Source organism: Pongo pygmaeus, chromosome 10 (genome assembly GCF_028885625.2).
Source record: "Pongo pygmaeus isolate AG05252 chromosome 10, NHGRI_mPonPyg2-v2.0_pri, whole genome shotgun sequence".
Lineage (NCBI taxonomy): Eukaryota > Metazoa > Chordata > Mammalia > Primates > Hominidae > Pongo > Pongo pygmaeus.
The window spans coordinates 108,530,554-108,553,829 of record NC_072383.2 but is presented as its reverse complement, the minus strand read 5'-3'; the positions used below and the strand labels follow the sequence as shown (position 1 = coordinate 108,553,829).

The following is a 23,276-nucleotide window of genomic DNA, read 5'->3' as shown; positions in this document are numbered from 1 at the left end:
GAGATCAGGAGTTCGAGATCAGCCTGACCAACATGGAGAAACCCTGTCTCCACTAAAAATACAGAACTGGCCAGGCATGGTGGCTCACGCCTGTAATCCCAACTACTTGGGAGGCAGAGGCAGGAGAACCACTTGAACCTGGGAGGCGGAGATTGCGGTGAGCCGAGATCACGCCATTGCATGCCAGCCTGGGCAACAAGAGTCAGACTCTGTATCAAAAAAAAAAAAAAAAAAAAAATTCAGGCCAGGAACAGTGGCTCATGCCTGTAATCCTAGCACTTTCAGAGGCTGAGATAGGCGGATCACTTGAGCCCAGGAGTTTGAGACCAGCTTGGGCAACATGGCAAGAGCCCTATCTCTACTAAATTAGCCAGGCCTGGTGGCACACACCTGTAGTTCCAGCTACTGGGGCGGCTGAAGTAGGAGGATCACTTGAACCTGGGAGGTGGAGGTTGCAGTGAGCTGAGATTGCACTGCTACACTCCAGCCTGGGTGACAGAACAAAGCCGTGTTTAAAAAAAAAAAAAAAAAAAGTTTAAACTCAGTTCACTGTGGTTCCAATCGAAAGAAGGGAGAAACCACTTTCCTAAGAAAAATGAATATAACCTATAAAACATGATCAGTCATAGAAAACAGCCAAGCTTCTGTTGTGGGGTGGGGGGAGGGGGCAGGGACAGCATTGGGAGATATACCTAATGCTAGATGACGAGTTAGTGGGTGCAGTGCACCAACATGGCCCATGTATACATATGTAACTTACCTGCACATTGCGCACATGTACCATAAAACCTAAAGTATAATAATAATAATAATAAAATAAATAAAAATAAAAAAAAAAGAAAACAGCCAAGCCTGTATGTGGGAGATGTGGATTCAATCAGTAAAAAGTCTGTCACCAACAATGCACTTAACGGCAGTCAATCACAAAATCCGTAACAAAGCCGGGAAGCCGTGCTGTCGAAGCAGGATTTTATTTCACCATTACTGGACATCTGAAACGGGGAACGCAACAGAGAGCATGCGTGATGAACGTGCTGCTCAGGGGATCAGAGTCAAACAGTTGCAAGAAAATGAACAACAGATGAAGGACGTGGTTTGCAGCTTGATCTGTTTCTACAGGATGGTGGAAGTGAAAGGTAAGGCAGCCCTTAGACTCAGGATTTTTATAAACTCTGGTTTTTAATAACCATGGAACAATGCCCTGTAATTAGCTGTAATTTATGGAGATATGGAATCTTGAACATAATGTGATGAAAACTAAACCTCAGAGGAAGAGTATAGTAGAAATACAAGTCATAAAATAATATTGCTGCAAGGAACTTGTTCCTGTTTGTAGAAATGAATGTAGACCTGTATCACGCTGATATAATGGTGGGAGAGATTTCTGGCTGGTCTGTGGTTCTGAGACTCATTTAGTTTCTTCAGGCTCAGTGCTTCTCCCTCTGGGCACATATATCCCAGAAGGCTACGTGTAGCCAAGACATTCCCAATGTGTCCTACGTGTCACGCCCCTGCCTTTAAAAGGTTTGCCAACCAGGTGACCTTCTAAGGTACCTTTTTGGTTTGTTTTAGAGATGGCGTCTCACTCTTTTGCCCAGGTTGGACTCGAACTCCTGGGCTCAAGCAATCCTCTCGCTGCAGCCTCCTGGGTAGCTGGGACTACAGGCACGTGCCACCACACCCAGTTTGAGGTTCCTTTTGGGGCTTGGTAACATACATGTTGGATCAGTCACTCACAGACAATGCTCTATGGAAATTCTACCAAAATGCTTCCTGAAGGAGGAAAGACTCATCTCTTGCCACTTTTCTGGAATGCATCCACGGACGTCAGAGTGTTCCGGGGTTCTAATTTGTTCACAGTTCTTTTCTTCCAGAATATAAAAGATGTAATCCTTTTGGGACCATTAAATTAATAAATTCTGAAATCAACTGCACCAAGACCTCTAGGTTTGTTTTTAATAGACTAAATTTAAATGGCAATTTTAAAAACTGAAAAGCTTTCCTCATATTTTTAGACTCAACACTGGAGGTTGACAATTAAAGGTGAGACAACAGGAAACCACGTGCCCCATCACAGGTACAACCTGTGGCTCTTAGTATTGACCTTGAGTTGATGTGACTGTTAATATATTACAAGACTATGCGGCAGCGCTGTAAACATGTGCCCATCAAAGACCCTTGCTTGGGTAAGAAAGGCATGAAAGGGCCTCTCACCAGGTGCTGCAGACCACAACACCTTAATGTCTGGACAAACACTGGATGCTTTCAATGATGAACCTGAGCAGGCACTGCTGAGCCATCTGACAGTGCCCCGGGCACTGACTGTAACAGAGCCCTGTAAAACTGCCTGGCGGCTGGGATCAGAAGCCTCAGCATCCCTTGTTCTCTGTACTTATGGTACCCATGAAGTCAGTTCCAAGCAATTTTTGGATGTCCGTAAGGCTGAGAAAAGAAAGAAAACATAAGAGAGATCAGATCAGCAGTATCTGGAGCATGAGGAATTTGCCTTGTTTTAACTACAAGCTAAAAGAACAATATAAATGGCTGTTTCATTTCCAGCTGAAAAAGTCTGACCCTAAGCCATAAATGAGGCACTTGATATCTTTCTGGTTTTGAGTACTAGCCCTAAGAAACACTTTCACATATGATCTGTGAAACCCTGACCCCAACACTCTCACTGATCCACGGCCAAGTGGGTTTAGGAAATGCTGTTCCCTGCAACTGTGAGAGTCAGTGTTTGAGGGCGAGTGGCCTATGGCAAACGCAGCACCTGCTCTAATTATGTTTCACTCAGTTTCCCAGTGTCATCTGACCATGAGGGAGCCAGCCCTCATTCTGCAGCATGTGTCCTGGGGAATGCACTCTAGGCACCGGGTGGCCAGGGTGGCCCTGGGTAAAGGAGGGCAGAGGGGACAAGCCAGCAGTGGAGGTGCTTCAGTCATCAGCTTCCTCAGGGCAGGGAAGGCAGCATTTGCTTCTCTGTGCTCCCCATGGTGCTGTGCAGACAGGTCTGGGAACAAAGACACTGAGAGGCAGAGAAACAGATACACACACAGGAGGGAGGGGAGGAGGAGGATACCCACAGGAGGGAGGGAGGGGAGGTGAGGAGGAGGACCGGTCTCTTGTTCACTGGGCTTCGCTGTCTCAACAGTTGAGGCCTAGATTACTGCTCTGACCCCTCTCAGCAGCTGTGGCCACAGCTCTTCTTAGATTGCCCAAAGAGGGTGGACAGGCATGCAGCTTAGTAGGCAAGGCCAGAGCAAAATCACTTCAAGGTTTGAGGCCCAACCAAGGACTGGAACAGCCCCTGTGTCAGGGCTCCCTGCTGGTCAGGGAAGAGAGGAATACAAGAGAAGAGGAACAAGGAATAACCCGGATGGCCGGAGAGCAGAGCCCGGCGCGGGGCGATGAGCAGGCCCAGGGGAGCAGAGGCCGGGCAGAGTCTGTCTTGCCGGTGTTGGCCTGTCTCCTGGCAGACTTCCTACCTTAGGCCGGTAGCCCTGCTCGGCCATAGTCTCCGCTTCCTGCTGCAGCAGGGCATCTGAGAGCTGCTCCACCCGCCGGGCCTCCTCCTCTTCCTCCTTCTCCTGCTGGTCTGCTTCCCATGCCTGCAGCCGGCGCTCCGCAACCTGGGTGCCAAGAGCTAAGTCACCACCCCAAGACAAGGCCCACAGGGCAGAGCCCTGCCTCTGATGAGGAAGGTAAGCCTGCGGCCCTACCCAGACTGGAGGAGAATCCAGCTGAGCAACAGCAATGCACGTGCCAAGGAACGGAAGGGAGCATGCGGGACTTGAAAGGCTGTACGCATGGTGTGCACCTTGTAGAAAGCTGGAGAGGCTGTATGCATGGCGTGTACCTTGTGGAAAGCTAGAAAGGCTATACGCGTGGCGTGTACCTCGTGGAAAGCTGGAGAGGCTGTATGCATGGCATGTACCTCATAGAAAGCTGGAAAGGCTGTATGTATGGCGTGTACCTCGTGGAAAGCTGGAGAGGCTGTATGCATGGCGTGTACCTCGTGGAAAGCTGGAGAGGCTGTATGCATGGCGTGTACCTCGTGGAAAGCTGGAGAGGCTGTATGTGTGGTGTGTACCTCATGGAAAGCTGGAGAGGCTGTACGTATGCGTGGCGTGTACCTCGCGAAAAGCTCGGCATGTGGCCGGGTGTTTGGAGAGCTGTTCTGTCTTATGTATCAGGGACTGAAATGAAGAGAGAACTATGGCCCCCGGTAAGCCAACCGCTTGCAGAAGCAGACAGGGTAAAGAGAACAGACAGCAGTGCCGGCCTCACCCACATGACATGGAGGATGTGGAGGGAAAGAAGCCACAGTCAAGAGGATGAGGACTGCAGCCGGGATGCAAACGGGAGCACTGTGCTCTCAAACGCGCGCAAGCCCTGCCAGACGGTCCAGGGCCTCTGAACCCTGTCCTGTGATGATGCAAGAACCCGGCAGGCCCGGTGCCTCCCGCCCTCGGGCTCAGCCCTACCTGGGCTTCCAGCTCCTGCTTCCTGGCCGATTTCAGCTCTTCATTCTCCTCTTTCTCACGACGAGCCGACTCTCTCGCCTCCTCAAGATTTCGAATAAGTTGCTCCCTGTGTTTCAGGGATTCCTCTTGTGCCCGTCGGTTCTGCTCAATCTTCTCTTGTATTTGCTGTTGTCTCCCTGTCAGAACCTAACCTCAGCAGAAAGAAAAGGACAGCTTTGAGGTTGACCCTAACAGATCCCGGTTTTACAAGCCTTGGACAGGCTGCAGCCACAGCAAGGCCCAGCCTCATCCTTGGGCCTCAGGCCCAGGTATGCAGAGGCAGAGCCAGATGACAGGATTTGCTCTCACGATGTCGGCCACGCTTGCCAGTATACAAGAAATGTTTCCCTCACACCCCAACACACACAAAATGTATCCAGACTGTGTATTATGGAGAGACAGCTGAGTGCCAAAGAAATCAAAGGAGATGGGGATGGAGCTCTCCCCCCGGGGGGCACAGAAACCTTGCAGCAACAAGGTGAGTCTCCCTCCTATCAGCGGGTTCCAAAAACAAGAGAGCCACAAGCCACACAGATGACCAGAGGTGGAGCTGGGGTGATCCTCTAACCTTCTGAACCTGCTGTGTTTGAGACCCGGCCCCAAAGCCGTGTGACATCTCAACTCCAGCCCAGGCCACAGTCAGGAGCAGAAAACCACCTGACACTCTCAACAGTTAGGCTGCAGGGCTGGGGGAACAGAAAGCGGCCACCATCAGGAGGGAAATTTAAATGAGGAAAATCAAAAGGCACTGGACAATTCTTGGTATTTACAAGAGCAAAACATCACCAATTGCGACCCGATTTCCTGTGGATTCCAAAATACAGTGTACTACCAGACACAACGTAGAGTTTCTCATTTGAAACCACTTTACAACAGCTGCTTTCAGTCCATGGATAACACTCTCTCTTCTCCTCCCAGATTTCCCTGCGGTTGGGGTATGTCTTCCATGCACAGTGTACACACTGACCAGGAAAGCAGTTATGTCCTCCAGGTCACGGCTGTCATCTACCCCGAGGGGCGAAACGTGTGGGAAGAGCCTCAGACACCAAGAGGCTCTCTGCAGCGTTTCTCAGAATGGCTTCCAATTAGAACAACACAGCACACCCATAAGAGGGAGTGGAAAGGCAGCGGGTGACAGAGGACAGCCCGCGATACAGCCCCTGACATGGCGTTTATGAAGATGTAACAGCATGTCACAACGCTTGAAGCCAAATAGCACAAGACAGTAAGAAATACATGTAGAAAAAAGGTCAGGCATAGAAACAGAAGAGCAGACGGAAGAAGCAGCTATGGCTGCATACAGAATGGGCTCTGGGGGACTTTTTTTCATTTCTACTTTCTGTACTTCTGAATTCTTTTCTACTAAGCTCATATTACTTTTTCAATGATTTTCAAAGCCCACTTAAAATGACCAGAGAAGACTCTGTTCCCAGAGCATCTGGCAGGGTGACTGACCATGGACTTCCAGACACCTGCCCAGGACCCAACAGCCCGTCCACATCGCCGCAGCTGGGATTACCTCGCTCATCAGTCTGTCCCGTGCGCTGCGCTCTCGGGCCCACTCTGCCTCTCTCTTTTCCCACATCTCCTTGGCCTCCTCCCTGGGCAAACACAAAAGGCATGACCGCAGGCTCCTCCCCGCCCTGGCAGGAAGCGAGCTACAGAACAGACAGGGCTGCAGGGCACATGGCTTCTGCAGGGCCACCCTGCAGAAACATCCACACGCACTTTGAAAAGATTACAATTAAGGACAGCATCCACGGAAAGTACTGTTGGAAGTTTTTTATTTATTTTTGAGAGGGTCTCGCTCTGTTGCCCAGGCTAGAGTGCAGTGGTATGATCTTGGCTCACTGCAACCTCCACCTCCCAGGTTCAATCAATTCTAGTACCTCAGCCTCCTGAGTAGCTGGGATTACAGGCGTGTGCCACCATGTCTGGCTAATTACTGTAGTTTTAGTAGAGATGGGGTTTCACCATGTTGGTCAGGCTGGTCTTGAACTCCTGACCTCAAGTGATCTACCTGCTTTGGCCTCCCAAAGTGCTGGGATTACAAGCGTGAGCCACCGTGCCTGGCTCTGTTGGAAGTATTTTAAGTTACCTTTTTAATACCCCAACTCCTTATAAAAAGGAATTGGGATGACTTACACCGTGGCTGTTTAACACAGAGATGAATGAAACCATCAGAACGTGGAGAGAAGGAGGGCGCTGCCTGTGCCTGAACCCTGCCACCACATGTCTGTGTCACTGATAGCTCACCCTGGACGAGTGACCTCTTCAAGTCTCCGTGTCTCACAAGCCACCACTTGGCTGGATGTCAGGACTCAGTAAGATGAGGCCTGTAAAGCACTTGGCACAGTGTCCAGCATGCAGTAAGTGCTCAATGTATGCTACTTATTATTCGATGATCTCAATCTACTAGTTTAATCTTTAGGACCCAAACTCAGTTTTATAGATGTAAGCAGCATTCAACATCTCTATAAGAACTTCCTTCTGGCTGGGCATAGTGGCTCATGCCTGTAATCCCAGCACTTTGGGAGGCCAAGGCTGGTGGATCATAAGGTCAGGAGTTCAAGACCAGCCTGGCCAAGATGGTGAAACCCCATCTCTACTAAAAATACAAAAAGTAGCCGGGTGTGGTGGCGGGTGCCTGTAATCCCAGCTACTCGGGAGGCTGAGGCAGAGAATTACTTGAACCCAGGAGGCAGAGATTGCAGTGAGCCGAGATCACGCCACTGCACTCCAGCCTGAGTGACAGAGCAAGACTCCATCTCAAAAAAAACAAGAATTTCCTTCCAAATCTCTAAGATTTCAGATGAACACATCGTTACTCTAAACCTTAATGATTTCCACCTCAGATAATACAAGGGAAACACCCCCAGAGGCCAGGTCCATTATGAAGATGTGCTCCTCGGGAATGATGGACAACATACACAGCTATTTCTTCTTTTTTTTTGAGACAGAGTCTCGTTCTGTCACCCAGGCTGGAGTGCAGTGGTGTAGTCATGGCTAATCGGAGCCCCAACCTCCTGGGCTCAAGTGATCCTCCCACTTAGCCTCCCGAGTAGTTGGAACTACAGGTATGAACAACCACGCCTGGCCAATTTATGTATTTTTAGTAGAGACTGGAGTTTTGCCATGTTGCCCAGGCTGATCTCAAATTCCTAGGCTCAAGCGATCCACCTGCCTCGGCCTCTCAAAGCGCTGGGATTACAGGTGTGAGCCTCCACGCCCAGCCAATAGATATTTCAGTAACAGGTGACCCATGGGGCATTTCAAGGTACCAGAGTTGAGGCCAGGAGCATCCAGCCTAGTCAGCAGCCGCCACTCACCTCAGCAGCATCTGCAGCTCTGCCTCCCGTGCCCGCTCCAGCTGCAGCTGCTCCTCAATGGCCTGCTTCATCCAGGCCGCATCGGCCATGACCTGCTCCCGCCTGGCCAGGTGGAGGCGCTGGCTCTCGTCCTCCTTCTCGAGGAGGGCCTGCAGGATCCGCCTGTCTGCCTCCTAGAGGAAGCAGAGGGCGGCACGTGGCTGGGCTGGACAGAGCCCTTCTGCAATGAGACCCTACAGAGGGGCCTGCCCTCCCTTTCCTTTCTACACAGACATTCGTGATTCTACACAGTGTTCTCAAGACAGAGATGGGAAGATGCTGGATTATTTCTGGAACAGACCGGGGATAATCACGAGGGGTGGTTCAGACACTGCACAGGCCTAGGAGCTTCTCTCTGGCTAAAGGGAGACCCTGCCACCACCACATGGCCTCGGACATACCTGGTTGCACAACTTTTTGGAATACAACTTGGCAAAAATCCCACTTGTAAGAACAAAGACCACAGTGACACAAAAGTGCAAAACACTCGTTGCAGCTTTTAGGTAAGAGGGAAAAACCAGAAACAACCAAAATGCTTCTTGGTGGGGAATTAGCTACTATGTACATCGACATAATAGAAGCATTAAAATAATGCAGGAGGCTGGGCACCGGGGCTCGTGCATGCAATCCCAGCACTTTGGGAGGCTGAGGTGGGAGGATCACTTGGGCCTAGGAGTTCAAGACCAGCCTGGGCAATGTAGCAAGACCCCATCTCTACAAAGCATTGTGATGCACACCTATGGTCCCAGGCTGAGGTGGGAGGATGGCTTAAGCCTGGCAGGTTGAGGCTGCAGTGAGCTGTGATTGCGCCACTGCACTCCAGCCTGGACAACAGAGCAAGACCCCATAAAAAACGGCTGCACACCAGGACCAACCGTGCCACTGTGCCCCATGTCCTGCCCTGACTGCAGTGGGCAGGGATGGGAAGGGCAGCTTGGGTCTGTCCCCCTCACTGCAAGGGAGCTCATCAAAGTACTTACAAATGTAAAGGAGCTATTTGAAAAGAACAGGTTCAATCTAAGCATAATGACCTTTTTTTGTTTGTTTTTTTGAGACAGAGTCTCACTCTGTTGCCCAGGCTTGAGTACAGTGGTGCAATCTCGGCTCAACTGCAACCTCCACCTCCTGGGTTCAAGCAATTCTCCTGTCTCAGCCCCCCGAGTATCTGGGATTACAGGCATGCACCACCATGCCTGGCTAGTTTTTGTTGTTGTTCTTGTTTTGGGAGAAGTCCACTCTTGTCCCCCAGGCTTGAGTGCAACCACTTGATCTCAGCTTAGTGCAACCTCTGCCTCCCAGGTTCAAATGATTCTCCTGTCTCTGCCTCCCAAATAGCTGGGATTAAGGCGCCTGACACCACACCCGGCTAATTTTTGTATTTTTTAGTAGAGACAGGGTTACACCATGTTGGCCAGGCTGGTCTCAAACTCCTGACCTCAGGTGATCCGCCCGCCTCGGCCTCCCAAAGTGCTGGGATTACAGGTGTGAGCCACCACGCCCGGCCATGCCCAGCTAGTTTTTGTATTTTTAGTAGAGATGGGGTTTCACCATGTCATTCAGGCTGGCCTCAAACTCCTGACCTCAGGTGATCCGCCTGCCTTGGCCTCTCAAAGTGCTGGGATTATAGGCGGAAGCCACCGCACCTGGCCGATCTTTTTAAAAATTAAGAGATTTAGTGTTAATTGAAGGTGCTGAGGAATGCAGCCTCAATTAGATTTAAACACAAAAACAAAAACCTCCACCTCTCTGTAAGTAAACACATCTAGAAAGATGTGAACTAAACAGACACCTCTGGGGATAGACAGAGACTGCAGGTGCTGGTCCAGGGGGTGATCTCACTTTGTTGTTGTGCTGTTTTTTAAGTAACATGTTTACTGAAAAATAATTTGATGTTTTGAAATCTGTATCTATCCATCTATGTATACACACAGACACTGGGAAAGGATCCTTATGGTCAAGCTAATTAACATATCCATCACCTCACAGTTGGTTTTCGTGGTGACAACACTTAAGATTGGCCCTCTTAGCAAATTTCAAGAATACAATATGGTATCATCAGCCGTGATCAACATGATGGACACTACTCCCAGATCTCCCAACCGAGGGATGTATCCTTTGACCAACATCTCCCCTTTCCCCCAACCCCTCGCTGTCTTCATTCTTAAGAGAATGCACTCATATACTAAGCAATGGAAGGCTTTTTTTCAGAAGAGGCTAAGAAAGATGTCAGGCTGTCTCTTCAGACTTACCAGCTCCTCTTGGATCTGCTGTGTGCGTCTGTTGAGTTGAGCGTTATACTGATGTCTCAAGAAGCGCCTGAAGGAGAATCAAATGTGGGCTGCCTTCAGTATCTCAGAAAGAATTAAATAGAAGTTAGATAACTGCTGACCAGGCTGTCTCCTTTATGGTTTCAGCAACATGAATGCAAGTCTGAAAAAGCAAGAGGCCCACCCGCCTGGGAAGAGTGGGGGGCCCTTCTGTCACACACCCCAGCTCTGCCTTCTGCCGGAAGGCTTCCATCTGCTTTCGCTCTTCCTCCAGCCTCTCCAGCTCCCACCGCTGCTTCAACAGATTCTCCTGCTCCTTCTTTAGTTTGGTCGCCTGTGGTGATGATGAGAGTAAGCTCAACTGAGATCTGAGATCGTGGGAATCAGATCTTCCTTCATTCTCCATCTCCATTTTTTGCAGACACTACACAACGGTGGCCACGATCCCCTCCCACCACTCACTTACTCATCCCATCCCATCTGAGCCATTTCCTGCAAGGGCCTTTCTGAGCCCTGAACTCTAAACTCCCACAGGATCCTGTACTGGTCCACTCTTACTGTAACTTAACAACTGTCCTCCACCTGACACAGCCCCCACCAGGAGGTCAGGACTGTGGGCCTTGGTCAGGCTCTATCTCTAGTTCCCAACCCAGTGCTCAGCACCTAGAATAAGTAGTAGGCACTAAGAATGTAGTTGCTGAATCACGGCCTGGGCAAGGGGAAGTGAGGTCACAGGAGCATGGGCCTCCCTCTTCTAAATAGAAAGATCTAACTCTTTCAAGGAAACTGTGCCATGTTCTCCAAAAACAGCCCCTGGACCAAAAACCCTCAGTTATGCCTCGAGACCCGAAACCTGCTCCCCACGGAGAGCTGGGTGCTAGACCACCCGATTAAATTGTGTCTACTCAGTGCACTGGAAAATCCAGATTCTAAGAAGGTTCTCCAACAGCAGGCCGCTAACCACCTCTAAGAGAACAGCTACTGGCTCCATGTCGTTAATGTTCTGGAATTCAGGCATGCAAACGAGGAGGAAGGGAAAGCACGAGGCAGAAGGGGATGCATGTGAGAGGGAGAACCTGGCTGCTGCCGTCCTTTGCAGAATCTCAGCCCTGCTATGGCCTCTTCTTACGGCGGCCTCTCAAGTGCCCATCTCATGCTAATGAGCAGCTGTGGAGGAGGTCACGGCCTAGAGGGGCTTGTGCCCACCTCCACCTCCTTCAGCTTCAGCTCCTCCATCTGCTGCAGCAGTGCCTCGGCCTGGAGCTTGTCCTCCAGCTGCCTCCTCTCCTCTTCGGCTTTCATCCGTTCTAGCGCCTCCCTTTGGGCCCTTTCATATTCGTTTTCATACCGTTTGTTCTCTTCCTCTGCAGTGGCTTCTTGCTACAAGGGACCAAATGAACACAGGAGGTCAGTATCTGTTCCGTAAGCCAACAAAAACCCAGCTTCCTGCCGCTGTTCTGCAGGCCACAGGGCCCAGGCAGATCCTGCCTGAATCCCAAATGACAACGCCCTCAGAGGCCAAGTCAGGGAGGGACTCGATAATGTTGGGTTTCCTTCCCACTCAACAAAACACTTTCTAAAATGAACCAGGCAGCAAAGCGACCAGTGCACAGAGGTGTGGAAGCTCAACCCCAAAGGGGCTACAGTAAGCCAGGGCTGCAAGCTTATGATGCAGATTTCATCAAAAGAGAGACAAAAATGCCCTTAAAGACACATGTTCTAGCTGGACCTTGTGGCCCACGCCTGTAATCCCAGCACTTTGGGAGGCCGAGGTGGGAGAATCGTTTTAAGGCCAGGAGGCCAGACCAGCCCGAGCAACAGAGCAAGACCCCATCTCTACAAAAATTAAAAAATTAGCTGGACGCAGTGGTGCATACCTGTGGTCCTAGCTACTCGGGAGGCTGAGTTAGGAGGACTGCTTGAGCCCAGCCAGTCGAGGCTGCAGTGAGCTGTGAGTCGTGCCACTGCACGCCAGCCTGGGTGACAGAGCAAGACCCTGCCTCCAAAACAAAAAAAGAAGACGCATGCTCTATGTGCCACCTCCCAGCCCTGGTCACCTGGCTTTATTCTGCCCTGGGAATTACCACATAGGATTCTGGTATATGTAAGAGCAAACATTCAGTTTTCACATGTGTCAAGTAAACTAAGAAAGAGTATACTATACTCCTTAACTGGAGTCACTGATGCTGAAAACGGTAAATGAATGCAAAGATGTGAACAGAATGCAAAGACGTGAACAGTCTTGCACAGCAGAATACGCAGCTATTCCCAGAGCCACATACCACACCTGTTTTTTTTCTTCTTTCTGTGTTTCCCAAGAGTTTATGACATGCTTCTGGTGAAGGTCCAGCTCCATCTGAGGATGGAAGGGGGACGATGTGAATTTCCTCACCGGACAGATGGGCACTGTGGGGACAGTGTGCTGCTGCCCTCTGTGCCACCTGCTGGAACGTGGCCATGACTTCCCTTCATGGGGACTCAGTGGCACAGGCGTCTAGTAGAGAGCGTGGGGTGACTTCAACATGTACAGTGTGAATGCATGTCAATCAGAAGACCAAAGGACCAGGCACTCCTACACCAATCTTTTGAGCTGGTACAAAGTAACAAAGACTTCCCTCCCACTAGCCCTAGGGTTGGGCTGGACGCTGAAATGGAAATACAATTTCAAAGGCCACCTTGGGTTGGTCTACTGTATGCCAGGCCCTGGGAGACAGCTGGGTGAGAAGACTCAACCCTGTGCCTGGCTCCCTGAAGCTTCCTCTGCAAAGCAGATGGAATACATACTCCCTGTATCAAGTGATACACCAGTAGGTGCAACAAGTTTAGGATCGTAAGAGATTTGAGCACAGATAATCTCCTGGATTAGAAAATGGATCACAACATTCAATCCAAATCTTTTGTTTGGGAAACTGTTTATAAAATTAGCCGGTATGGTGGCGCCCACCTGTAGTCTCAGCTACTCGGGAGGTTGAGGTGGGAGGATCACTTGAGCCCAGGTTTGAGACCAGCCTGAGCAACATAGGGAGACCGCATCTCTACAAAAAAGTTTTAAAATAATCTTTCCCAACTTACAGCTGTGAACATAGGCAACTAACTTGAATGTTCTGAATAAACTTTTCTGATTTAACGGCTCTGGATGATTCCACCGAAGCCAATAGGGCTAAGGAGTCCTCCCACAGATTAGTGCAAACTGCTCAAAAGCACCAGATGTTCCATTATTTAGTGCCTGGCGATTTCTAAATGTAACTACGAATAACGTGAAGGCAGCAAATGTATACAAAAACTATAAGCTGAAAATAAATGAACAACAGTGAGGGATGATCTCCCGGCAGCCAAATCTCCACGGGCAAGGCCACCAAGCCAAGAGGCCACCTCCTCCCCTGCCAGCCCAGTTCAGGCCTTCACCAACCCCCGGCTGGGCTGTCGCAGCACCCCTCTCTGCCGGCCGGCACATTGCTACCAGAGGGGTCTCTCTGAAATGCAGCTGGGATCCTGTGTGCCGCCCCCAGCACCTTTGGAGGAAGGTCACGCAAGCTCTTCCAATGTCTGGCACCCTCTGCCTCACCAGCATCATTTCTTGGGGTTCTCCCTCACTATCTGACATCCTAGCCTCACCCAGACACTTTCAGCTCCCAGGGCTTGCTCTGTTCTCGAGTCTCAGGCCTGGTTCTCACAGTCACATCAACCTAGAACATCCTTTCCTCACCTCTACACACATACATCCCTTCAAACTCTTCTACCCCAGGAACTCCTCTGGGAAGCATCCCCGACCCCTCCAGAGTTGAGTGTGCTGGCCCATGCTCATCCTCTCAGGCTGGCCCAGCACCCTGCATCCTGCCCTGTAATGAGCTATCCACTGTCTCCCATGCTGGACACAAGCTAATGAGCAGAAACCACATCTAATCTCCATACCCCCACCTGGTAGACCAGGCAGCAGAGGTTCAATCAACGTTTGTTCAACAACTGAATGAGCCACTCAGTGCAGCCTGTGCCAGATTTTCTGCCTGGTGCTCTTTTCAGGTGGCTCAAGGTTCCCTCCTCTGTTTCAACCCAGTACAAGATACGTGTTAAAAAAGAAAGTATCTGGAAACATGATTTCATCTACTTAGGTAAATCAATGGAGATCTCTGATTTTCACCTCTCGAAGTTTCGGGTTGTTCTTTTTCCAGTGTTCATACAAAAGTTGTTCAGCAATCTATCAAGAAAACACAAAATGGAAAGCCTGATGTCATTTTTCAAATCCATTCACATTTTGGATGACACACAGTGGAACTCAGCTCAGGCTATGAGTGCCTCCATTCACACCGTCACTGCACCCACTGTTCAAACCCTCGTGCTTCACACGCACAGCTCTGAGAACCACATGGCACTACCAAGTGACTCTTGCAATGGTGACAAAAGGGGGCCAAAATCTGATGCCACACAGAGGTCCTATCTAGGGGGGTCTCAAAATAATACAGCAGGATGAAAAGCACAGATTAGGGCTCACTGTTTCACATAACTACTTTGGAAGGTAAAATAGACTAGTCCTAGATCTCTGTGGACCCACAGAACTGGAAGAAAGGAAAAGCACTCAGATGTAATGATTGAAGGGGCTAAAGAGAATACAGCTAACTGATCCAAAACCCAGTCCCTGCACAAGGACCTAAGCTCTTTTCCTGCTGGCTCTGGAGTTAACTGGCATCTCATCAGACCTGAGCACCCAGGAATGACCCTACATGTGTGACACACGCAGGCTGGGAGCACTCCTGCTCCACAGCCTCCTGAAGCCCTCTGGGGAGTTACCAGTTTCCTCTGCTCTTCTCTGGCTGATTTCAGCTTCCTGTGCTGCTCCCGGATTCTTCTTTCCTGCAAGTTCATGCTCAGCCTCAGCTCCTCCAGTTCTCTGGCCAGCAGGTCCTGCTCCTCCCGCATGAGCTGCCTGAGCTTTTCCCGTCGGGCCTCCAGACTCCTCCTCTTCTCCTCCTTCATCTTCTCACGCTGATAGGCGTGCATGCTGAGTGAGAGGGGGCCTGCCTGAATCAATCGTGCTACAGCCACAGGGAACGTGCTCTACTCTGCTGTGTCGGTAAAAGAGGCTGAGGTAGATGTGTCATGACGACATAGGAATGTGTCCCCAGCCAAAGCAGAGACAGCAGGTCACAGAATAGTATGTGTAAGAGAAAATCTTGTTTTTTGCAAAAAGAAAATGTATAAATGTATAAATAATGTATATATTATCCATCACATAAATCCTACAGCATAGGTCTGCTGTAGCCCCACTTGACTGATGAGGAAACCAAAGCTCATACATTCAGCAAGAGACACGGTCAGGATTTCCATCCAGGTCTGACTTCAAAGCCTATGCTTTTGGCCTCCATGTTTTTACATGTATTTCTATAAAAGTAGCTTTGTGTGTGTGTATTTAAGCACAAATACCAATGGGAAACAGCATGGAAGGATATGTGCCCGACTGTTAACTGTGGCTGTCTCTGGGGATATGGGGTTACAAGCAGGCTTCCAAATTCTATCATATGCTTCTGCATCATTTTATCTTTTTCAATGCCAATGTATGGCTGCACTGATGATCTTTTTTTCCATTTCCAGCTGGAAAAACATCACCATGCAGGTAATTCATGTTGCCTGGCAAATCCTACGCTCCCTAAATCCTTAAGGCCCCATCCCCTGACCAGCAAGTGGCCCCCACTTCCATCCAATCGGCAGTTACCGCACAATTACCTCCGCTGGTAGGAGGTTTTAGAGCTCCACTCTGCCTGTTTGGAGCTGCAGATGTCAGACATCCTGAAGTAACGGCTGTTCTGCTCCCACTGCTGCCGAAGCCGGGCCTCCTGCTCTCGCTGTCGTGCTAGCTGCTGATTCAGGCGCTGCTGGCTGCACCAGTAGAACGGCAGCGTCGGGAGCGCCATCTGAGAACAGGAATGGGAGGAAAGTGAGCCACTGCAAATCCCAGCAACCCTCACCAGCTTGGCCTCATCCCTTTAACAAGTGGTCACCACCCCTTGGCTGCACAGTGAAATCAACTGGTGGAACTTTAAAAACAAACAAACAAACAAACAAAAAAAAACGTGTCTGAGCCCCACTCCAAACTAATTCAATCAAAACTTAGTAGGGCCCAGGCACCAGCATTTTTTAAAATGATCTGCCACTAGTGCTGCAAATTATCAATTTAAATTTGCCGTGGTTCACGCCTGTAATCCCAGCACTTTGGGAGGCCAAGGTGGGCAGATCACGAGGTCAGGAGTTCGAGACCAGCTGCACCAACATAGTGAAACCCCTGTCTCTACTAAAAATACAAAAAATTAGCCAGGTGTGCTGGTGGGCGTCTGTAATCCCAGCTCCTTGGGAGGCTGAGGCAGGAGAGTCACTTGAACCCAGGAGGTGGAGGCTGCAGTGAACCAAGATTGTGCCATTGCACTCCAGCCTAGGCGACAGTGCAAGACGCCATCTCAAAACAAAACAAAACAAAAAAACCTTAGCCAGACACAGTGGCTCATGCCTGTAATCCCAACACTTTGGGTGGCTGAGGCCAGGAGGATCACTTGAGGCCAGGAGTTGGAGACCAGCCACATCATGAGACTCATCTCTACAAAAAATCAAAAATTAGCCAGGAGTGGTGGCGCGCCTGTAGTCCCAGCTACTCAGGAGGCTGAGGCAGGAGGATTGCTTGAGCCCAGGAGGTCACGGCTGCAGCGAGCCATGATAGCGCCACTGCACTCAACGTGGGTGACAGTGAGACTCTGTCTCAAAAAAACAAAAACATCAAAAATTCTGGGCTGCATGCACCCAGCTGTGGGCCAGCCATCACCAGGGACACAACAGACAGACACAGGGATTGTCCTAAGATTGCTAGACTAGGCACATCGGGGGCATTTATGCTCTGCTTAAACAGAGACAATAATGTAAGGAACACATGTATGTGCCAAGCACTCAATACATATGACTTTTTTTCATTCTTACAATCACCTCGCTATTTGGCAGGTGAGGAAACTTACGTCGAAGAGGTAAAGTTGTTGTACCCAAGCGAGTTAGAGAAACGCCACACTTTGAGACGAAATTAAGAGTCCTTTATTTAGCCAGTGGCCAAGAGACGGCTAATAAATTCTCTCAGCCCGAGGAAGGGGCTTGATTTTCCTTTATACTTTGGTTTAGGAAGGGGAGGGGAGCTCAGATGCAACAATGCTACAGAAGTAAAAACATGCAAAAATTAAAAGGACAAATAGTCACAGAGAAACAATTTAAAAGACAAATGGTTACAGAGAAACAACAGTTCCAGGTGCAGGGGCTCTAAATCTTTCATAAGATGTTAGATATGGGTGCTCTGCTGGACACAAACTCAAGGTTTTATGGTGTTATCTTTTGAGCAAAATCCTGGGAACTTCGTACATTGCTTGTTTCAGTAACTTATCAGTTAATTGGACTCTTTGATATGTTGAGATTCTGCTTACACAAGTTAACTCCTTGAGGAAAGGGGTGGGTAAGGAATCCTTGATGTCTTGTAAATGAGGGAGCCAGATGGAGTTCATCCGGCTTTCTCAGCTAAGGGAGAGCTTATTCATGTGGAAACAAGGCTACGTGATTAAGGAGAAAAAAAGAGTCTAAAAGCAAGGTTAGTAAAAACAAGGTTAGGCGTTAAAAAACAAGGTTAGTAAAAACAAGGTTAGGCATTACAAAGTGATTTGCTCAGGATCACAGAGCCAGGAAGTAAACGAAATAAACAAGCTGGGTTCCTAATTCATGTCCGTCTGAGACCAGAGCCCAGGCTCTCTCTGCTGCAAGGGGCTGCCTGTTGGGACCAACCTGCCCTGGGTCTGGCAGTCCCCGGGGAGGGGCCTAGCCTGATAATAACACTCGGAAGTATGTTGGGCTACCATAGATGACAGACCTTTCATCTTGCAGATGAAGAAGCTGAGACCTAGAGAGAGGAATTGCCTGAGCAATGTAGGGATACAGCTGGAGCCCTGAAAGCAGAGAGCTGTCTCACTCCAGGCACCAATTCCCCTGACCCAAAAGCTGTCCTCAAGTGCAGGGTCGATGCGGTGCCTGGGTAGGAACGCCTGTTGAATGAGCGAAAAGGCCTGGTGCACGCCAAGAATCTCATACTGGAGGTCCTCCAGGTTTGGGGACAAACACTCTGCGTCTATGGTCCAAATGTAGCCGGCGGGCTGCTAACGTGTGACCTCGGTCTTGAGACCGTGGCAAGCTTCACATACTTTTTTCCCGCTCCCGTAAAGCCGCCAGTGGATCAGTCTTTGCACCAAGAGTCAAAAGTTTAAGACTCCCGTCCCGGATTGGCCACCCACAAGGTGGGCTGCTCCCCGAACACGTCGCATCCCTCTGTCGACCTGAACATGCACGTGCAACAAATGGGGTCACAGCGCGTGGGGAGCGGAGTGAGGACCCCAGAGGCGCCCTGAGCTCGAGCCCGCGGACTGCCGCCTCGGTTCCCGCCCGCGCGGGCCGCCTGCGGGCCCCCGCCCTAACGCCGGATCCGGCCTAGTCCAACCCCCCGACTCACATTTCTCTGAGGCTCGGAGTTTCCGAAGAGTCCCCCGGCCCGACTTCCCGCAGGCACGAAGCGGGCCGGCCAGTACCCCGGTGTAATTCCCAGACGCGCTACAGCAACGCCGGCGGTTTCCTCCCTGGTTGCGCCGGCAACGAGCCCGACGACGGAGCGTCGCAAGGGCCAAGCCTCCTTCAGCGCGAAGGGAGCCCGTGTTTTTCTCTGGTGCCCCGTCGTGGCCAGCGGAAGATAAATAGCAAACGTCACTACTCCTTGAAATAGGGAAGGATGGAGGCAAAGAATCCGTCGGTGCACTACACGTATTTCAGGATGGTGGTTACCATCACCTGAAGGTGAAGGTGGAAACCAGGGGGAAGAGAGTATAAGTCAGTGGTCCTCAAACCAGGCTGCGCGTGAGAATCACCAGATACCAGCCTGGGCAACACAGAGGGACTCCTGTCTCTAAAAAAATTTTTAAACTTAACCGGGCATGGTGGGACTTGTGGTCCCAGCTACTCGGGAGACTGAGGCGGAAGGATCACTTGAGCCCAGGAGATCGAAGCTGCCGTGAGCCATGACTGTGCCACTGCACTCCAGCCTGGGTGACAGAGCCAGACACTGTCTCAAAAAAAAAAGAAGAAAAAATCCAGATACCTTTAAAAAATCCAGATGCCCAAATGAAACCCCAAATCCCATCTGAGAGTATCAGTATTTTCCAAAATTCCCCAGGTGTGTTCAATGTACAACTTGGGCAGAGACCTGCTGGCGTAAGTAGATGGAAGTTATTGGTAACTTTTTTATTTTTTGAGACGGAGTCTTGCTCTGTCGCCAGGCTGGAGTGCAGTGGCGTGATCTCGGCTCACTGCAACCTCCGCCTCACGGGTTCAAGCGATTACCCTGCCTCAGCCTACCGAGTAGCTGAGACTACAGGCGCACGCCACCACACCCAGCTAATTTTTTGTATTTTAGTAGAGATGGGGTTTCACCATATTGGCCGGGATGGTCTCGATCTCCTGACCTCGTGATTCACCTGCCTCACGCTCCCAAAGTGCTAGGATTACAGGAGTGAGCCACTGCGCCCAGCCGATAACTTTCTATTATAGTCTTATATTGGTGGTGAGTTCAAAAGTGTTCCTTCTATTAGTATGTTTTGTAAGTCACGTGTGCTACAAGTATTACATACCAACTATTCCATTAAAAAGAAAATGAAGAAAAATACTTGTTTGTTCTCTTTTCTTTCATTTTCCCATTCTTTCATTTCTTCTTTCCTTCATTTCTCCATTCTGTATTCATCTCTGTTTTTCCTGGATGCAGCATCATGGCTTCAGCTGGGTTCAGTGGCTCACGCCTGTAATCCCAGCACTTTGGGAGGCCGAGGAGGGTGGATCACCTGAGGTCAGGAGTTGAAGATCAGCCTGGCCAACATGATGAAACCCTGTCTCTACTAAAAATACAAAAATTAGCCGGGCATGATGGCAGATGCTTGTACTCCCAGCTACTCGGGAGGCTGAGGCAGGAGAATCGCTTGAACCTGGGAGGCAGAGGTTGCAGTGAGCCGAGATTGTGCTGCTGCACTCCAGCCTGGGTGACAAAGTGAGACTCCATCTCCAAATTAAATAAATAAATAAATAAATAAATAAATAAATAAAATTAGCAGGCTGTGGTGGCACACACCTATAGTCCTAGCAACTTGGGAGGCTGAGGTGGGAGGATCACTTGAGCTCAGGACAAGGAGGCTGCAATGAGCCGTGATCACACTATTGCACTCCAGCCTGAGTGACAGAGCGAGACCCTGTCTCAAAACATGGTCTCTACAGTCAGAACGCCCAGGTTTCAAGCTATACCATGCTAGTGTAGTCTTGGGCAGGTCACTTCATCTGTCTGTGCCTCAGCTTCCTAGTCCATGGAATGAGAGTAAAAATAGTGCAACTTTCAGGCCGCGCGTGGTGGCTCATGCCTGTAATCCCAGCACTTTGGGAGGCCAAGGCTGGTGGATCTCTTGAGGTCAGGAGCTTGAGACCAGCCTGGCCACATGGTGAAACCCCCGTCTCTACTAAAAATATAAAAATTAGCTGGGCGTGGTGGCAGGCGCCTGTAGTCCCAACTACTCGGGAGGCCGAGGCAGGAGAATCGCTTCAACCGAGGAGGCGGGGGTTGCAGTGAGCCAAGATCATGCCACTGCACTCTAGCCTGGGTGACAGAGCAAGACTCTGTCTCAAAAAACAAAGCAAAACAAAAAATAGTGCAACTTTCTAGGGTTGCCTGTGTGAGAATAAATGGAGCATGCCCAGGAGTAGAGCATCCAGTGCATCCTAAGTGAGCCCAAACTTGAGCCTTCTTTCACATCCGCCTTTAGCTGGCACCCATTTAATCAGGGTCTGTCCCACTGCATGCGTTAGAGTCCTCAAGTTTCCCTCCCATTAATCCCTACCCCCTTGGGCAAATTCATGGCCACTCTTTCATGTTGTGTCCCCAATGCAGAGGGGTGGCAGCAGCCCACTGCAGTCACTCAGCAGAGATGCCCACCCAACAAAGGAGACCAATACATAAATGTCTGTCGACAGGAACTTCAGAAACACATGAATTGGACCAGGTGTGGTGGCTTACACCTGTAATCCCAGTATTTTGGGAGGCTGAGGCAGGTGGATCATTTGAGGTCAGGAGTTCGAGACCAGCCTGGCCAACGTGGCAAAACCTTGTCTCTACTAAAAATACAAAAATTAGCCAGGTGTGGTGGCACGCGCTTGTAATCCCAGCTACTCGGGAGGCTGAGGCATGAGAATCACTTGAACCCGGGAGGCAGAGGTTGCAGTGAGCCGAGATCCGACCACTGAACTCCAGCCTGGGCAACAGAGGGAGTCCCTGTCTCAAAAAAAAAAAAAAAAAAAAAGAAAGAAAAGAAAAGAAAAGAAAAAGAAAGAAATATGTGAGTTGGAGCAAGGGAAGGGAGAGCTGATCCTGATTTTGTGCCTCTTGGGCAAGGCCTTTCCACTCTCTGGGCCTCAGTTTCTTCATCTGTATAATGACCAGATAAGCTCCACTAGCAGAACTTTAGGGCTTAGGGCTTGACCAGCATGCCGGAGGGCAACCATTCCTAAGTGGCCCGATCCTGGAAGCCTGAGGTCCCCAGGTTGCAGCCTCTAATCTCTTTTGCTGGCCAGACATCCTCACCGGCCCCCACAGTTCAACTCTGAACCTCTTGATTACACGGCTGCTGGCTGTCGCTATTAAGCAACCTTACAAGTATCTTTTCCTTTGCTCCTCTTGGGCATTCTATGAGATATCTTATTGCCCCCGTTTTAGAATTGCCTAAACTAAGCTTCAGAAAGGTGGCATGGCTTGCCTGAGGAGCCGCAGCTGATAGGTGGTTGAGCCACAATTTGAAACCAGTTCTGCCTGATCCCAGTGCCTAAGCCCTCTTGCTGCAACACAAGAGCAGGGATCATCGTGTTCCTTGCTGCAGTCCGCATGCCATGCCTTGTATGTGGTAAGCACTCTATCTATCTATCTAGCTAGCTAGCTAGCTATATTTTTTTTGAGACAGAGTCTCACTCTATCACCCAGACTGATGGAGTGCAGTGGCGTGAACTTGGCTCACTGCAGCCTCTGCCTCCCAGGTTCAAGCAATTCTCCTGCCTCAGCCTCTTAAGTAGCTGGGATTACAGGTGCTCGCCACCACGTCCGGCTAATTTTTGTATTTTTTTTCAGTAGAGTTAGGGTTTCGCCATGTTGCCCAGGCTGGTCTTGAACTCCTGACCTCAGGCATCAGCCTCCCAAAGCGCTGGGATTACAGGCATGAACCACCGTGCCCGGCCTCAATCTGTATTTGTGTTGAGAATGAAAAAGTGAATGGATCCCCAATTTTGAGTACCTTCTTCTCCTCCAAAGGAAAAAGGAATCTATGGTGTTAAGAGAAAGCAAAAAGAAGAAAAGGAACGAGCATTTCTTGAACATCTGCTATGTGCCAGGTGCTTGGAGATATATTACCTCATTTAAGCCTCCCTCCAACCTGGGAGGAGCGTGTTCCTGCCCCCATTTTGCAGATGAGGGCGCTGAGGCTCAGAGAGGTGAAGCAACTCTCTTGAGGTCACACAGCAAAGACTATAAAAGCCAGGATTTACAACAAACCTCTGAGACTGAATCCCTCTTCAGTGTGTTTTTCTGGGAGCTTGTGGCTTGCAAGTGTAGCTCTTAAAAGAGGCCTGCAGCCGGGCACAGTGGCTCACGCCTGTAATGCCAGCACTCTGGGAGGCCGAAGCGGGTGGATCACTTGAGGTCAGGAGTTCAAGACCAGCCTGGGCAACATGGCGAAACCCCATCTCCACCAAAAATACAAAAATTAGCCGGGTGTGGTAGTGCGCGCCTGTAGTCCCAGCTACTCAGGAGGCTGAGGCAGGAGAATCACTTGAACCTGGGAGGTAGAGGTCGCAGTGCGCCAAAATCATGCCACTGCACTCCAGCCTGGGCAACAGAGTGAGACTCTGTCTCAAAAAAAAAGAGGCCTGCAAATGTGAACATACAAAGAATTTGGCAATATGAAATATTCAATGACAGGTCAATGACTATGGCGTGCAGGGGGCTGAGAGGGAAAGCCCTGGTAGGAACCCGCAGGTTGGAG

At 49.9% G+C, this 23,276-nt stretch overlaps 1 protein-coding gene across 2 annotated transcripts; it reads right to left on the bottom strand.

Moving 5' to 3' along the window:
• Positions 1-952: 952 nt before the first annotated feature.
• TCHP (trichoplein keratin filament binding) lies at positions 953-18,883 on the bottom strand. Of its 2 annotated transcripts, XM_054443389.2 has the most exons (13): positions 18,674-18,879; positions 15,877-16,064; positions 14,944-15,154; positions 14,297-14,353; positions 12,446-12,514; positions 11,365-11,538; positions 10,380-10,492; positions 10,141-10,207; positions 7,853-8,025; positions 6,043-6,124; positions 4,485-4,670; positions 3,486-3,629; positions 953-2,442 (listed from the first exon to the last, which is right to left on the bottom strand). In XM_054443389.2, exons 2-13 carry the CDS (start codon positions 16,062-16,064, stop codon positions 2,410-2,412), a joined length of 1,497 nt encoding a protein of 498 aa, XP_054299364.1. In that variant the 5' UTR covers positions 18,674-18,879; the 3' UTR covers positions 953-2,409. The 2 variants fall into 2 exon arrangements, with proteins under 2 accessions (XP_054299364.1, XP_054299361.1); XM_054443386.2 differs by having other exon boundaries at positions 953-3,629; positions 18,674-18,883.
• Between the last annotated feature and the right edge of the window lie 4,393 nt (positions 18,884-23,276).